Source organism: Balaenoptera physalus, assembly GCF_965194825.1.
Source record: "Balaenoptera physalus genome assembly, chromosome: 14".
Classification (NCBI taxonomy): domain Eukaryota; kingdom Metazoa; phylum Chordata; class Mammalia; order Artiodactyla; family Balaenopteridae; genus Balaenoptera; species Balaenoptera physalus.
In genome coordinates, this window is record NC_138893.1 from 10,807,151 (window position 1) to 10,823,943 (window position 16,793).

Below are 16,793 nucleotides of genomic sequence, written 5' to 3' on the forward strand. Positions count from 1 at the left end.
AGCCACTCATTTTTCTTCCTTCCTCTTGCACTTAGGATAAGTGGAGTTCTGGGTTTTAATTTTATTTCATCAACCTAATAACTACCCAACAGGGATTTTGTATAAAATGTTGCTCTGATTTCTTATTCTTAATTGGTGATTAGACTGGTTATTAAAGTTCTTGGTAAATTGGCTATAAAGCAGATTTTTACTTCTATTTTTTAATTTGAAAAATATTCTCCCAGGAAAACTTGTGATTCTTTTTTTTTTTAATATAAATTTATTTATTTTTATTTATTTATTATTTTTGGCTGCGTTGGGTCTTCATTGCTGTGCGTGGGCTTTCTCTAGTTGCGGCGAGCAGGGGCTACTCTTGTGGTGCGCGGGCTTCTCGTTGCGGTGGCTTCTCTTGTTGCGGAGCACGGGCTCTAGGCGTGCGGGCTTCAGTAGTTGTGGCTCGCAGGCTCTACAGCGCAGGCTCAGTAGTTATGGCACACGGGCTTCAGTAGTTGTGGCTCATGGGCTCTAGAGCGCAGGTTCAGTAGTTATGGCACACGGGCTTCAGTAATTGTGGCTCGCGGGCTGTAGAGCGCAGGCTCAGTAGTTGTGGCGCACGGGCTTAGTTGCTCCGCAGCATGTGGGATCTTCCCGGACCAGGGCTCGAACCCGTGTCTCCTGAATTGGCAGGCAGATTCTTAACCACTATGCCACCAGGGAAGCCAAAACTTGTGATTCTTAACGTCACTCAGTAGAATGAAACAATATTTTTAAAAAATCGTGTTTAAAGGAAACATTTGCTGAAAAAGTATGGTAATGAAGTCACCAAGTGTAAAGTTCAACAAAGGGAAGGAATACCACTGCATTTCCTTGGGACTTAACCTCGTGGTATATAGCTGGTGCCCCCTCCCACAAACCTTGCCGAGCTGGGCCTGTATCCAGGAGGGAGGAGTGGTGGTAAACCAGGGGCCTGATCTGAGGTAGGCAGATCTGTGATACACGCATCTTATTACTTAAGAGAACTGGGGGATACTGAGTTATTGGTGATTATTTTGAAAATCCTGTCTTTTGGGCGTAGCACAGGGAAAACCTACTGGATCTTTAAAATGTAGCTCTGTGGAAAGCAGAAAGAGCTCCATTTTCCTGTATCCAAGGACTGGATATTTTATGCTTAGTATCTTCTGTGGTGCTTAGAATCTTGTTTTTCATTAAGTAGGGTTCAGTAAATACTTGTCACTTGATAGCTCTTGAACGTTTTGGCATACATTTCCAGTTAAATTTATATAAAAATGCTTTATCTGTAGACTACATAGACTATCTCTATAGACTATAATTTCACTGTATGTATTTTCTTTATAGTGTATATATTCTTTATATGCTTTTTAGTGTATATAAATAGATATAATTTTAGTGTCCTTAACATAGAGTGTTGGTCTTTAGGTTTTCATGTAAAGAGCCCTGGAGTGGGGTGTAAGGACATCTGATTCTTGACCCATCTCTCTGGCTGTGCATGCATGACCTTGGACAAGCCTCTCAACCTCTTTATCTAAATATCCTGATTGGTGAAATAAGGGGCTTGCACTAGATCAGTGGTTTCCCTCTTTTTTGACTGTGATCTGCAGTAGCTTTAATTTTACACTGTGATCAGTACAAACACTGGTATATTTAACTGACACACAAGTTTCACAAGACAGTACCGGTCCTTACTACATGTATTGCCATCTGATATTTTTTATCCTATTTTATTTAAAACACTGGTGATGGTCCACTAAGGTCATTCCACAACCCATTAATGATTCCACTCACAAGCAACATGCCTCAGGGATTTCCAGGCTGTTTCTGTTTCAGGATTCTATGCTTATAGGTATTTTACAAATGTAAAAAAAAAAAAGTATTAAAAACTGTAGGGTGGTTGAGAGATTCAAAGGCACGGGTGTTGCACTAACTGTGCTTTGTATAAATGTGTTGCCTGGTTTATTGGACTCATAGCAGTGACCTCACATCTACATGGCATTTACTCTGTACAACACAGGGATACAGAAGAACAGCATGTTCTTTGTTCAGAGTCATAATTTAATGGACACAGTCTCAAATTTCCAAGAGGCCTCATGTCATCTGTGTGGCCTTGTGAGGGTCTGTCCCAACATCCCTGAGGCTCAGGACATACCTGTATCAGTTGAGGTGCACTTTTTGGGATAGGAAGAATCTGTATGTATGCAGGATATAAGGAAAAGCTTTTTTTTTTCCTGTTGTGTGCAATCCTCTGATCTCAATCATTTGCTTTGCTTTGGTGCATATGCCCCTTTACACCCCACCGCAGTCCTGGCAATGCACATGTACCTTTGATCTAATTTCCAGTCTTTTATAGGGTCTCAGGTCCAGGCAGAAGGGCTCTCCTAGGCTTTTGGACTAGGTTAGGAGCTCCAGCTACATGTTTCCGTAAGTACCCTTGCAATAACTTCTGACACCAACTACCCCAGAGTTGAGCCAAACTAAATAGGTTAAGTGGACAGTCCCCTACAAGACTGCCCTCATGCATCAGTCACACATGTGGGGGAGGGGTGGTGTCTCCAGGCCACTCTTCTGACCAGCCAGCTACTAATTTGGAGGTTCCTACTACCCTCTCAGGTTCAATAACTCACTGTAAGGACTCAGAACTCAAGAACATGCTATACTTAAGATTACAGTTTTATTATAGGAAAAGGATATAAATCCAAACCAGCCAGGGGGCTTCCCGGGTGGCACAGTGGTTAAGAATCCGCCTGTCAATGCAGGGGACACGGTTCGAGCCCTGGTCCGGGAAGATCCCACATGCTGCAGAGCAACTAAGCCCGTGCGCCACAACTACTGAGCCTGCCGTGCCACAGCTACTGAGCCTGCACTCTAGAGCCCCCAAGCCACAACTACTGAAGCCCGCACGCCTAGAGCCCGTGCTCCCCAACAAGAGAAGCCACCGCAGTGAGAAGCCCACACACCACAACTAGAGAAAGCCTGTGCACACCAACGAAGACCCAACACAGCCAAAAATAAAAACAAAAAAACAAAAAACCCAGCCAGGGACTTCCTTGGCGGTCCAGTGTTTAGGACTCAGTGCGTTCACTGCCAAGGGCCTGGGTTCCATCCCTGATCAGGGAACTGAGATCCTACAAGTCCCGTGGGGCAAAAAACAAAAAACAACCAGCCAAAGGGAAAGACGAGGGGCACAGGGAGGGGTCTGGGAGAGTCCCAAATTCAAAGCTTCTGTTCCCTCCCTGTGGAGACCGAAACTTCCCCCTCCTAGCGCACGGCACACTGATGTGTAACTACACAGAGCAGTGCCAACCTGGGAAGCTTACATGCTTGTGTTCAGAGCTTTTATTTGGGCTTCACTGTGTAGGTCATGAAGTTGAACTCCCTGAAGCTGATCTTCAGCCTCCTTTCCCTCTTATCCCAAGAAATAGGGCTGATAGAACCTGGATCAAGTCCCAACCCTCTAATCACAACCCTGGTTCTTCAGGTCTGGCCAGACCCCATCATGAACCATCTCCTTAGCCTAAACTGTCAGGATCCACTATGAATAACACATGCCTATCACTCCAAGGTTTTAAGAGGATCCCGCCTCTGCCTCTTTAAACTACATACATAATGTTTTCAGTGGCTATGACAACTTGACAACTCAACGTTTTCTATTTTTTTCCTTCAATCTCTTAACCGTTACACTTTTCCAGGAATCGCTCCATTTAATTTTCTTCGACTCCTGAGGCTATACTGTAACATCATTTTGAAATCGTATCACTACATTATGGTCCTTGGGGCACAATGGATTGTGACTGAACTTGAAAAGCAAATTCAATTAAAATCAAGAGTCACGGGTTACCTGCATTCTATAAAAAGATGAAGCATTTGTGGTCAGCGACCTTCCTTCTTTGACACGGGGAGGTCAGCTACACACGCTTTGGAGTGTGCGCACGACGGCCACGTGCCGCCCTGGTTACATCTCGCTCAGTGGCTCTTAAGGGAGTGCGCGGCCTCCCGCAAAATCCCGACTCGTACGCGAACAGCGGCAGCGACGGCGGCGGCGGTGTCCAAGCCCCTGCGCAGGCGCAGAAGCAGCGCGGGAGTCTCTGCTCAGGCACTGCTGCGGACATCCCCGAGGGCCTCGGCCACAGGGGCCGGAAGTGACGCATGCTCCGCCTTTCCGCGTCCCTCGCGGCGGGCTTCGGGACTGAGCGGCGCAGTCCGCTCCGAGGGTTCTGAGGCAACGGCTGCTTTGCGGGCCCTGCCGCCGCCGACCCCACTCCTCGTTGGAGAGAAGATGGTGGGCCGGAACAGCGCCATCGCCGCCGGCGTGTGCGGGGCCCTTTTCATCGGGTACTGCATTTACTTCGACCGCAAGAGACGGAGTGACCCCAACTTCAAGAATAGGCTGCGGGAACGTGAGTGGGTCCCCTGGGCCTGATGCCTCCCCACCCGACCCCGGCGTCCCCATCCCCTCCTGCTCCTCGCCGGGCCGCCGCGTGCTGGCCGACCGCGTGGTGCTGCCGGGTCTGGGGCGGCGAGCGAACAAGCCAGAGAAAGGTGATGGCTCTGGCCGCGCGCTCCCAGGGCTGCTCCCGGCCCTCGTGCCCCGCACGAGTCCCTCCATTTTGGAGGAGCGAGCTTTCCCATTTTGTTTTCCCCAAACATTTTCGCCGTGTAGATGCATATTTGTTTGTATTATGATTTAGGGCGAGGGGTTGTGGTCCTTTTTGCTGTTGATCTTTCTAAACCTCTATTTCTAGCTCGAAAGTCGCGGGGTTTTTTTGTATTTTACGAATTTGCGCTTGAGACCAAATCTGCAAATCCAGCTCGGTATCGTTCTCAAACGATAAGGTTGCATTCTTAAACCCTCTTGGTAGCTTCGTTCTAAAGGCTTCCAAGATATGAGTGAATGCTACAGAGATTGCAGGGGAGTCCAAAGGGCTTTGCTTCTCCTGTGGCTCAGTCTTATTTCATACCTGCGACATCTTTTAAGAGAGATTTACAAGAGGGGAATCGTGTCACCAAAACCTTTGTGATCTTTGCATTTCGGAGGTATGCTCGTTTGCAGCAATAGAAGGGCAAATTTGTTGCATTAAAAAATAACTTTTGTAACTTACCTAGATCGCTCAGTCAAAACAGTTCCTAAAATTAGAATTTATATGTAAGTTACTAAAGCCCAGGAAGTATGAAGAAGTGATTATCCTATTTAATGATTTACCGCTTAATTAAGCTAAAATAAGGCATTTCACGTGTTCTGTAGTCACACGTGGCTAGTGACTACCTTACTGGAAAAAGTGCTCTTATATCATCTACAATATGATATCTGATTTTAGCTCTCATGTCTCAGGAAGAAAGGGATATGGAGATAATTTATTTTATTTATGGTTAGGTGGAGTAATGGAAATAGTGCTGTTTTGGATTCAGACACTGAGTTTTCCTGGCCCAGGTTAGTCACAGATTAGCACCATAATCTTGGGCTGAGTCTTAATTTTCTTAGCTTGCAAAATCAGGTAATGCCTCTAGTTGGTTTTGTGAAGATTAAAATGTTTGAGGTGCCTACCACCATTCCTGACATGGAGAAGGCCCTGTAAATGCTGGCTGTAAGTGTAACTGTTGGAATTTAGATAATTTTCCTGTAGTTTCAAAAATAGCTGGGGGGTGATGGCGTGGATGCAGATCTCTGTAAAGAATGGATTAACCTTTTTTTCCCTCTGGAAACACTACAGTCCTGTTGTTAAACCTTGAGAAAATGAATTTTTGGTTGAAGAAATCATGAAACTATCGTTTTGAACAAATTGAGAAATCTGTTATTTTCAGAATTTCTTTTCCATCATTCTCAATTCATAAATTTTTTTTCCAGTTTCAGCAGTGTCCTGGTGACTTAAGTGGTCAGGCTTGAATTAGTAGCTGAATAACCCTTGGGCAACGGATTTCAACCTTTAGTTTTCCTCTGTTGTAAAATAGTATAATGTAGAGTTTAGTACAGTACCCCTGGCACATGGTAATGGATGAACGCTAAAGATTGTTTATGAATATAATTTGATATTTTCTTTACCAAGTAAACCTTATTCAGAGTAATTTTGCAGTCTGTTTAAAGTCTGTATGGTTGACCGATTTTAAGAACTTGAGGGCGTTTTGTATTTGTGGAGCGAAATTGATTTCAGTTTAGTTTAATTTTGTGTCTTTCTAACCTAATTCCTAATAGAATATTTACATCTGTAATAAAAGGGCAGCGTTTTTCAAATCAGTGTTTCTGGGGTTTTGTTTTGTGTTTTTTTTTTTTTTTTTTTTAAGGAAAAGAGACTTAAAATGTTTAAAATAGGTTTGAGGTTAGATCTGGGATTCTAATTTATTCAGTTTTTTTTTTAACCTTCCATTAGTAAGAGCAGATTACCAGAACTCCTACAGCATAATTTATATCTAAATAATCACTAATAAACGAAAATTAATCTACAAATTATAGTGCCAGCTACAGATGTTTTTCATTATACAGCACTGTGTAAAATGATTCATCATTTTAAGATATATTGAGTAATCTTCTCATTTAAATGAATGCTTTAAGAATGATTTAGATTTGGGGCTTTTTGTAAGTTCATATTTTATGTGTTTTTTTTAGTCTGTTTTAACTTGTTAGGTTTACACAGTAGCACTTTGGATGGATTTCTAGCAAATATTGAGTCGATTTGCTGATTGAATGTGTAACTCCTTGGTTTTTCAGTGTGTTCTGTGTCCTCTTGTCACACAGATCCTATTTGGTACTGTCCCTGAAAATAAGTTAATGTAACAAGTTAATTGTCTTATAAAAGTAAAGCCAGAATTTTAATCTTATAGCTGGAAATTTATACAAGTTAATTGTCTTATAAATTAAAGCCACAATTTTAATCTTAACAGCTGTAAATTTAAAGCAACTAAGCGATCTTAAAATTCGGTAATTATCAAACATTCAATAACAATCATGCGTTCTTCTCCACTCCATTTTTTTAAAAAAACCTATAAGATTGGAAACTAAGTTTCCTTCTACTGTTTCATTATCATTTTTGTCATTTTCCATAATTCTGACTTAGCATATTGTATTTTTCTCTGTTTATTCCACAAACTTTCCAGGTTTACTTCTGAGGTGCTGTAACATGGCGATGATAAAGGGTTACTATGAGGATAAAATAAACTAATTAATAACATTTAGAATAGTGTCTGGCATGTAACATCTAAAACAAGTGCTTACCCTTAACATCCAAGTGTTCCAGGTCCAGTTCCTCTGTGAAGTCTTTCTCTTCTAGTTGTAGTACCCTCTCAGCACTGGGCTGTACCGTGATACTTAGTCATTAGTTACTATAGTCTAGTTATCAGTCATTATTTTCTGCCTAAAGAGGGCTGAACGAAACCCTTAGTTAAGCAAATTAGGGGTAGAATATGTTATGCATTCTGTTTCCCCACAGTTGCCCAGTGATGAACACCTAGCAAAGGTAGCTGGTGGGGAAAATAGGCAGTCTTCAAATTAATATGTAAGATAGCTTTAACCTATATTTTTTTGTTGAAAGTGCTAAGATAGTTTTTAAGCCTTAGAGTTGTAGCACTTTATGTAATCTGGAGGCTAGAGTTGGCCAGAGACACTGGTGTGGTTAAACCTAGTAAGTGTAGATAAGAAAAGGTTCCCTGACCGTAGTAAATTAACCATCTGTCTGCACTTAGGCAAACAGGTCACTGCCTCTTTAGTCATGTATTGAAATTTAGATTTATAGAATGCTTTAAAGTTTTAAGAGGACATTTGCACTGTCTCAATACACTGAATGCTTATATCTCAGGATACCAACCAGGCACTGTTTAAAAATACATTAACTCATTTAATCCTCATATCAACTCTGAAGCAGGTATTGTTCATAAACCAGTTGTTACATACAGAAAAGGAGAGACACTAGTTAACTGTAACTTGCCCAAGGTCACACTGCTAGTCAGTGGAAGATCTGGGATATAAAGGAAGCCCGAGCTTCCTTGTGCCAATACTTTTCACACAGGGTGTACAATTAAACAACAACTTAAAATACTGTTAGTGTCCTATTATTGATTTGGTCTTAAGGGTTGACTAATAGATTTAAACAACATCACTTACTCCTAAGATGTGTAGTATTGCTATTTCATATCAAAAAACAAACAAACCAAAACAACTTACAGACTTTAGGCAGAGGGGTTTTTTTTCTTAACTAGCTGGCAGTAGTTGAATTAAGAATCATTTCTGAGAGCTACCCTTCTTCCCTCTTATTTTTGCCAAATGCATAAAAGCTATGCTTTTTTTTTTTTTTTTAAAGAAAACTATCAAATGCTGGGGGTTTTGTTGGTTTTGTTTTTTGTTTTTGTTGTTGTTTTGTTTTTTTCCCTATTTAAGAATGCCAGGTAGTTTTCAGAAGTCAGTAAAGACAGAATCTGTTATATTTCAGCAATAAAGCTCCGAAACAACAGTGGCTTGAGTCTTGTTCGTGTTTCATGCCCTGTGTAGGTTGAAGGTGGGAGGAGAGGCTTGCTTTGCTTATGATAATTACTCAAGAGACCCAGCTGCTGGAACTGTCTCCATCTTGTAAACTGCTGACTGATCCTGGTGCCCGAGAGGGAAGGAAAGCGCTCCTGCTCAGAAATGTCCTATTGTCCATAGCTCATTGACCAGAACTATTTTTATGACCCTGACCAATCACAAGAAGAGAGCTTGAGTCAGGCATGTTTTGCAAATAGAATGAATGACTGCCACAGCATTTAGACTTCCTTTGATCCCCATTTTAATAATGATGAAATGAAAATATTACCTTTCTTGCAGGAAGAAAGAAACAGAAGCTTGCCAAGGAGAGAGCTGGACTTTCCAAGGTAATAATCTCTTTTAGAGAAACAATTATTTTACAGTCTACTTCAAATGTGTATTTTGAGAATGCTAATTGGTATCAGACATTGATTTTCTGTTTTAAAATATAATTTGTTGTTTTTAAGAGTACTTATTAACTCTGTTCAACTGCAGATTTTCCAGTCCTTCCTTATTTTCCCTTTGTCGGCCATCATAGCTCATAACTTACTTTGCGAGCAACATTTAAGGGGTGGTAAGATGATAGGCCCAGAAGACATTTATACTAAAAAGTTCAAACTTTCTCACTTAGCTGCTGCAAAATAATAAAATAAAACATTTATTATTAATTTAATTTTCCTTCCTACAAACTTTCTTTAAAAGAGCCACATTATTCATTTTGAAAATTACATAAGATTATTCACACCCACTGATCCAAAATCCCACCACCTGTCAAATTTTTACCTTGTAATACGTAAATGTAGACATAAATCTTCTTATTCATTTTTTTCTTTTCATAGATCCTGTGTTCATGATTATTTTTAATGACTACATAGGTTTATCTGCTTTATAAAACAATGTGTGACATGTGTAAGTAAATTAAGAAAGTAAATGTTAATCATTGTGCATACAGCTTTTCTTTTTTATTGAAATTAGTTCCATTGTCTGCATGCCCAGCACTTGGACCTACTGGATCAGTAGTGGTTCTTTTTAAAGCAAGTTGAAGCAATGAAAAAATTAAATCAATAAATGTTACATTTGAGTAATTTAACACAGCTAGCTGACTGGATGTGATAATAGTGAGGCGAAACTTGGAGGTGACCACTTTGTTTTCCCATTATCTCCAAACTACCTTTCTGAAATACGTAATATCTTCAATATGTTTTCAGTAGCCTTTTCTTTCTGAGGATATAGGAAAACAGATGTATTGCAGGCAGACCTCAGAGATACTGCCAGTTTGGTTCCAGACCACTGCAGTAAAGGGACGTCAGTAAAGCGAGTCACATGAATTTTTTATTTTTGGTTTCCCGGTGCATATAAAAGTTGTGTTTACATTATACTGTATTAAGTGTGCGTAGCATCATGTCTAAAATAACTGTACGTACCTTAATTAAAAAATAATGCTGTTGGAAAAATGGCACTGATAGACTCGCTTGACACAGGGAACAGCAGAGTATATGAGAAGTGTAATGAAGTGAAGCACAATAAAATATCTCTATGCCTGTATAGCCATGTGCATCAGTGTGTGTTTTTAGATTCAGGTATAATCATATTCTTGCTATGTGCTGGGGTAGTCAATGAAAGATGCCTCCACTTTTAGAAATTTAAATTTTTTCACCTATGTTGGTAATAAGAGCATATATAATAATAATCAAGAACTAAAAACTTATTAATAGAAGTCTAGGTTTTTAAATCAAAAGGGACTTTTTAAATACTTGTTTTACATTTTTTAAAAAGATAATGCATATAGCTGGTGGCTATAATCACCATACCATAATCATTACCATAATCATTCAATCTGGTAATATGTAACAAACTATAAAACAAAAACGCAGAAATGCAAAATTATTTAAATAAAGCTGTTTGTTTGTAATAGCAAAAAAATTAGAAGCAGCTTACATGCCCAACAGATAGATCATTATTATGCAGTCATATGTTCCTCAATGGTATGTTCTATTGCTATTTAAAAATAGCTAATCTTATAGATGTGTGTAAAATCTATACAAGACAGTGTTGGATGAAGAGAACAAATTGATTATAGTTATATAAAAATCTATAATAATGACCATCAAAAAATAGTGTAAATTGTAAAGTGCATATTTTTTGGTAAAGGTAAGTGTACTCTTTACTTTTTACTTTGGGTTTGATTCAGTTTTCTAAGAACAAATACCGGTTTGATCAAAAAGTATTTTTTCTTGCATTTATTTGAATGTAGATACTAACCTCTAATCCTTGCGAGTGTTGTTGAAGAGTGAATTTCTTTTTGTCAGTTTTCATAATGAGCTATTCAGTTTTTTTTTAGTGGCATGATTTTTTTGTATTGTTTATATCCCTGGAGTAATTTTGGTATCAGTTACTAGATATTCTATTTCTAAACAGTTACCTGACCTTAAAGATGCTGAAGCCGTTCAGAAATTCTTCCTCGAAGAAATACAGCTTGGTGAAGAGTTACTAGCTCAAGGTAATTAATATTCATTAAAAGACTAGGAAACAAGATAAAATTCTTCACACTAATATAAACTTATGGTGATGAGGGCCTTTTTTAATGTAGTGTGACTATTTTTTTAGACGATACTGTAAATATTTCAAGACAAGTTTTTAGGCATTTAATAATATGAGACATTTAATTTAATAATATGAGGACAATAAGTAATCTTTACAAATGAGGTTGCTTTTAAGTACTTTAGAGAATACAGTCATAGTGTAATATATAAATAGTAACTGAAAGAATATCTGAGAGTATAATTCCCTCAACTCCATCTAATCTTCAGGTCTTTTCTAGTACTTATAGCAATGAATGGCTAATATAATAAGTCCCAGAGAAGGTTAATTTACCTGATCAGAAGTATTTATAAATATTTCTACTGTCAAGTTAACTTTTATCTCAAAGTAGCTTTCAAATAGTTGCTGTCATTAATAAAAATAGTATCAAGTGTCAACTTGTTTTTCTTATTCTCACTGTTATAATAGATTTAGATAGTATTGAACTACATGATGCAGGTCATTTGTGGGGGCTTTTTTTTTCTTTTTTTTTATGGGGAGAGATTAAAGGTTTACGATGGTGATATCATTACTTTTTATCATGTCTCCTGTTTCATAAGAAATAATTCTTGAGGGAGGTAAGGGAGGCAGTAATTGTTTTTTATTTGAATGGTCTAGTAAGCTGCTAATATTTATAAATTAAAATGGAAATGTCTTGTTAAGAAATAATTGACTTTTTTCACAATATAAGAAAAATATGAAGTTTAATCATAGGGCAAGGTAAAGCACTTAAATCCTCATAAGGATCATTTGAGAGGCTATGATTATATTACTTTAATATCTGAAAAGAAAAATAAGCATGTATAATGATAATGTGTCTAAGGATAGAGCGTATCTTTGGGTTATATTGGAGATCCATGTACTGTGGGCATCTGTCTATTTGTTTTGAGCCTTTAGATCCAGATGGAAAAGAAACGTTAACTCATGGTGGTGGGGGGATGGGGGGGTGTCAAGGAAGGATAGGGAAGAGTTGTTCTTTTTCCCAAGCTTGTGTTGTTCCCGTTTCAGCCCAGCACACCCAGAGGGGTACTTCACTCAGCTGCCAAGCTGCCTTTTCTTCTGGTGGAATCTACCAACCCAGCCCGAGGTAGAAGACTCAGGTGGTTAGAATTTGGGAAAAGTAAGCCATGAGAAAGCATAGCAGCTTAGGCAGTGAGCTTCATTGCTTGGCAAGGCCTCCTTCGTCCAGGGCTCTTCCCGTAAGCATAGTCGATTAGCTGAGCAAGATCTCATCTCAGGATATGTCAATGGGATCGAAGCTGCAAGGGCAGAGAAGAAACGGTTTGTTTCTCTTGTGCTGAATTGCTGTGGTTCATGAGTGGTTTCCAGTGTGTTTAGAAGTTTTAGGAGGTGTCTCAGAGGATCCCCTGTGTTCTACACATACCACTCTGGTATAGCCACTCTATTTCCGTTTAATAATCAGAATTCATATCCTCAGACAACAGTGTGATCCCATCTATTGCCTGTAAGTTCAGTGGCATGAGGATTCAGTGGCCATGTGGCATCTTAATTTCCAAGTCAGTGGAGCCATTGTGTCCCCGATGGAAGTCCCGTCCTATGTGGAAGACCTAAGTCTTATATTTTCCATTTTTAATGCTTCTTTGTAGAGTTAATGGTTTCTTCAGTTTGAATATTTCAAGTGAAAATGCTAGGTAGCAGGCAGTTCTTTCTCATTTACCAGTCTTTAGTCCCTTATTTGGTCACATTCTTACTCGGGTTGGAAAACTTTGTTTACTGGTTTATTATATTTGTTTGTTTTTTTTTAAGTTTAATTTAATTTTTATTTTTTTGGTTTATTATAAATGATACTACTCAGCAGCAGCCAGATGGAAGAGATGCATAGGGTTAAGGGGTGGGGAACTTTCATGCCTTCTCTGGAGGTGCCACCCTCCTAGTACTTTGATGTATTCACCAACCCAGAAGCTCAGGAAATAATTTCTTGACATAACCAGAATTTGTTCAGTTTCATGGAAAGAGTTACAAATGGCACAGTCCCTACATTAAATTGCTAACAAACTAAGATTAAAAATGAGTGAGTAGGAGAACCAATGAAAAAGTCTACAACAGAAAATGAGTTAGCTACCAATCAGGGAAACGTTTTCACGTCTCCTTCAGGCTGCAGCTTGAACTCCCTGAGAGGGGGCCTAGGCACTGGGGAGGGGAGAGCATTCTGCTCGACACAGCGGTGTTTCATACCAAATGGCGACTTCCATCTTGTAACACTTGGCTTGTTCTTCCTCTGCTGTGTCATAAAGGGATTATATGATGCTTTCAGTGCTGTTGGTATTATAAAACATACCACTTGATATCTGGCTGTCAGGTCAGCAAAAGTTTCAGCAGCATCACCTGTGAAGGAAGCTCAAGATGGCAAGTTGACTGCGATTGAGGTCCTATAAACGTATAAATGTATCCAGGCTTGTTTGGCATTGTTCGCTGTTGGATCCGCAGAGAGGATGACTGCCAGTGATGACTAGGTTCAGAAGAGATTAAAGGCCTTTAGGGTATCTGCTTACATGTGATATTCATCTAGGATAAGGGATTCGTTTAAAGTGAAATTGGGCCTGTCTGCCTCAGTCCCCCAATCTTCCAGTTCTCTTTTCTCATAGAAAATATTGTTTCATTGTTAGCAATTTCTTATGTATTCTTAGTATATAAATAGTAATAAACTTGGACATTTCTTTTTTTTTTTTTTTTAACTTGGACATTTCTGTACCTTATTTTCCCCCCTTTGTATGTGTGTTGGAGTCCCTTCAATATCAGTACATATAATCTGACTCATTCTTGGTAATGGCTTCTTAATCAGTTACACGAGTGCACTATATTTTCTAGGTTTTACTTGCACAATGTTTTTGGTCATTATCACTTGGAGATACAGTGAAGACTTTAGGGTTGAGTTTTGGACAGAGGCAGAGGCTTTTCCAGTCTCATGTTATGTTTACGTAAATTTTCCAGGTGAATATGAGAAGGGTGTGGACCATCTGACAAACGCGATTGCTGTGTGTGGACAGCCACAGCAGCTACTGCAAGTGTTGCAGCAGACTCTTCCGCCACCGGTGTTCCAGATGCTTCTGACTAAGCTCCCAACAATTAGTCAGGTAAAGATTTGAAATGTTATGAAATAAGTGAGTAGAATCTGAGAGTTAAATGTTTAGGGACATTGGCATTTTACAAAGGAGCCTAGTGAACATGATGACATCAGGAAACTCTGCTCCATGTAATGAAAATAGTCCAGGAGATGTCAGTGCTTGACATTTTCTTCCCTAAGAGAAAAGCATCCAAATGAGGGGACATAAAATCTAGTGAATGTGCCCAAGAGGTCGATTAGGAAATATGTCTCTTAGTGTTAAATCTCAGGCCTTAGTATTCAAATCATCAAATTCAGGCCACTCCCAGCTACTTTCTGAACCTAACTTTCTGCCTCTTGTGTGAAACCACGCATTCAGTTAAGGGGCCTGGCAGAGGACAGAGGAGCCAAGATGGCATAGCTTGGAAATCAGATCAAAAAGGGCTATGGGTTCCCTCTGATCTCACTTGTCTGAAGGCCCCAGTGTCTCTGCTTCTACTGAGGTGGGCTTCAAGTTTGGAGCTATTCAATTACATCCCATTTAAATAAGAGATTAAGCATAACTTAAGAGTTTATTAAAATGCATTCCATTCAATTTAAATCCTTCTCAAGGAGCCTGAATGAATCTTTTTGGAATATCATGTCTATTAAATGAATTTTCATCGTTGATATAATTAAAAATTAGTAAAATGACTGGTTAATTCTTTAAACTTATCTTTACAATTCTTTAAACTCACCTTAACTCATCTAGATTGGAAAGGGACTGAAAAGAAAGAGGTCCTAAAGATTTAAGGGAATGGACCTAGAGTCTGTCATACAGAGTGTAGTAAGTCAGAACGAGAAAACCAAATACCGTATACTAACACATATATATGGAATCTTAAAAAAAAAATGGTTCTGATGAACCTAAGGGCAGAACAGGAATAAAGATACAGACGTAGAGAATGGACTTGAGGACACGGGGCGGGGAAGGGTAAGCTGGGACGAAGTGAGAGAGTGGCATGGACATATATACACTACCAAATGTAAAATAGATAGCTAGTGGGAAGCAGCTGCATAGCACAGGGAGATCAGCTCGGTGCTTTGTGATGACCTAGAGGGTGGGAGGGAGGCTCAAGAGGGAGGAGATATGGGGATATATGTGATATATGTATACGTATAGCTGATTCACTTTGTTATACAGCAGAAACTAACAAAACATTGTAAAGCAGTTATACTCCATTGAAGATGTTTTTAAAAAAAAAGGATTTAAGGGAAAGAGTTGGAAAACCAAGGAGTTTTAATCTTTTTTATTTTAGACTAATGTGGTTCCCAGTCAATTGTCAGAATCCTCTGTCTAAGATTATCTGTCTTTTGAAAGACAGCATAGCATAGTGCTTTTGGAAGGTTGACCTGAGTGTGATGTCTTTGTATAATGACTGACCATTTGCAGGCAGAAAAGGGAAATGTTTGAAGGACAGAATGATCACTACAGCACTAATTTGTATTTGTTCCTGTGGGAGTGAAAAGAAATCTTAAATCCTTTTTGGTTTTAGTTACAAAATTGACTAACATGTAACATGATATAATGTTATGGTTCCTTTGTTGACTTGAATTTTGAGATGGGACTGACAATGATCATTATTTTCTAAGATAAAAACAACGTATGAAGTGTTAAATGTTGATATCTCAGTGTGGGTAAACCTCAGCAAGATTTGATTCAGAGATTTGATACAAAGAGCATTTTATGTTGAACTTAGAATCCTGATTAAATGCTTATCATACTTCTAAAAATTAAAAATTCTTTTCTCTTTCAGAGAATTGTAAGTGCTCAGAGCTTGGCTGAAGATGATGTGGAATGAGAAATAAATGTCAACATAATAATCTCAATTAAAAAATATTTTTAAAATCTTAACTTGGAAGATGATCAGCTCTGGGGGCATAAGGGCAAATAAGCTTGTTATGGACTGTCCTACACTGAAATCTACCAAAGTTAATTTTTACTTTGTGTAGATCCATTTGTGTGTTTTATTTATTTTTCTCAGTGAAAAGTGTATTGTGATAGGTTTTCATTTTATAAATACACTCAGTTACCTAAATATGGATTTTGTTTATTCCTAAAATGTGCAATTAGAATGTACATATATAACATCACATTACTTACATTAAAAATACCCAATGCTCAAAAAAAAAAAAAAAAAAAAACTCAATGCTCAGTTTTGAAAGATAGGCCAAAAAAAGTATAGAAGAAAACTGAAGAATGCACTTTTTTCTTTTAAGCTAGTGCAGTTTGCTGTACATCAGATGATTGGATGGAAACTTGATTGTGTATTAAAACTGAGCATTAAAATCTTTAAGAGATTCTTTCCATTTAATCTCTTAAATATGTCTAATGTGCTGCTGTGCTATAATAACTTCACTCCCACTGTTGATTAAATCAGTGGGCCTAATGTGTTCCGGATATTTATCTCCTTGTATTTTAGATATGTGTAGTTGCAAATAGCACCAGGAATTAGATCTGTGTACACCCTTAATCTAGCTGAGTAGGCTTCGCCAGTTAATGTCTGCCCGCATTTATAAAATGAGGGAATTGGTCTGCTGATTCAGCTTCTGATTCCTTTGGTTCTGTTTAGCATTTTCAAATCCCTTTTTCTGAGGGATGTATCTGTTTGGGCAACTAGCCCTTGCATT

At 38.8% G+C, this 16,793-nt stretch overlaps 1 protein-coding gene across 1 annotated transcript; it reads left to right on the forward strand.

Moving 5' to 3' along the window:
- Positions 1-4,132: 4,132 nt before the first annotated feature.
- On the forward strand, positions 4,133-16,201 carry TOMM20 (translocase of outer mitochondrial membrane 20). Its single transcript, XM_082423159.1, has 5 exons — positions 4,133-4,391; positions 8,780-8,826; positions 10,898-10,979; positions 14,012-14,154; positions 15,920-16,201. Exons 1-5 carry the CDS (start codon positions 4,271-4,273, stop codon positions 15,962-15,964), a joined length of 438 nt encoding a protein of 145 aa, XP_082279285.1. The 5' UTR covers positions 4,133-4,270; the 3' UTR covers positions 15,965-16,201.
- The last annotated feature ends 592 nt before the right edge of the window (positions 16,202-16,793 follow it).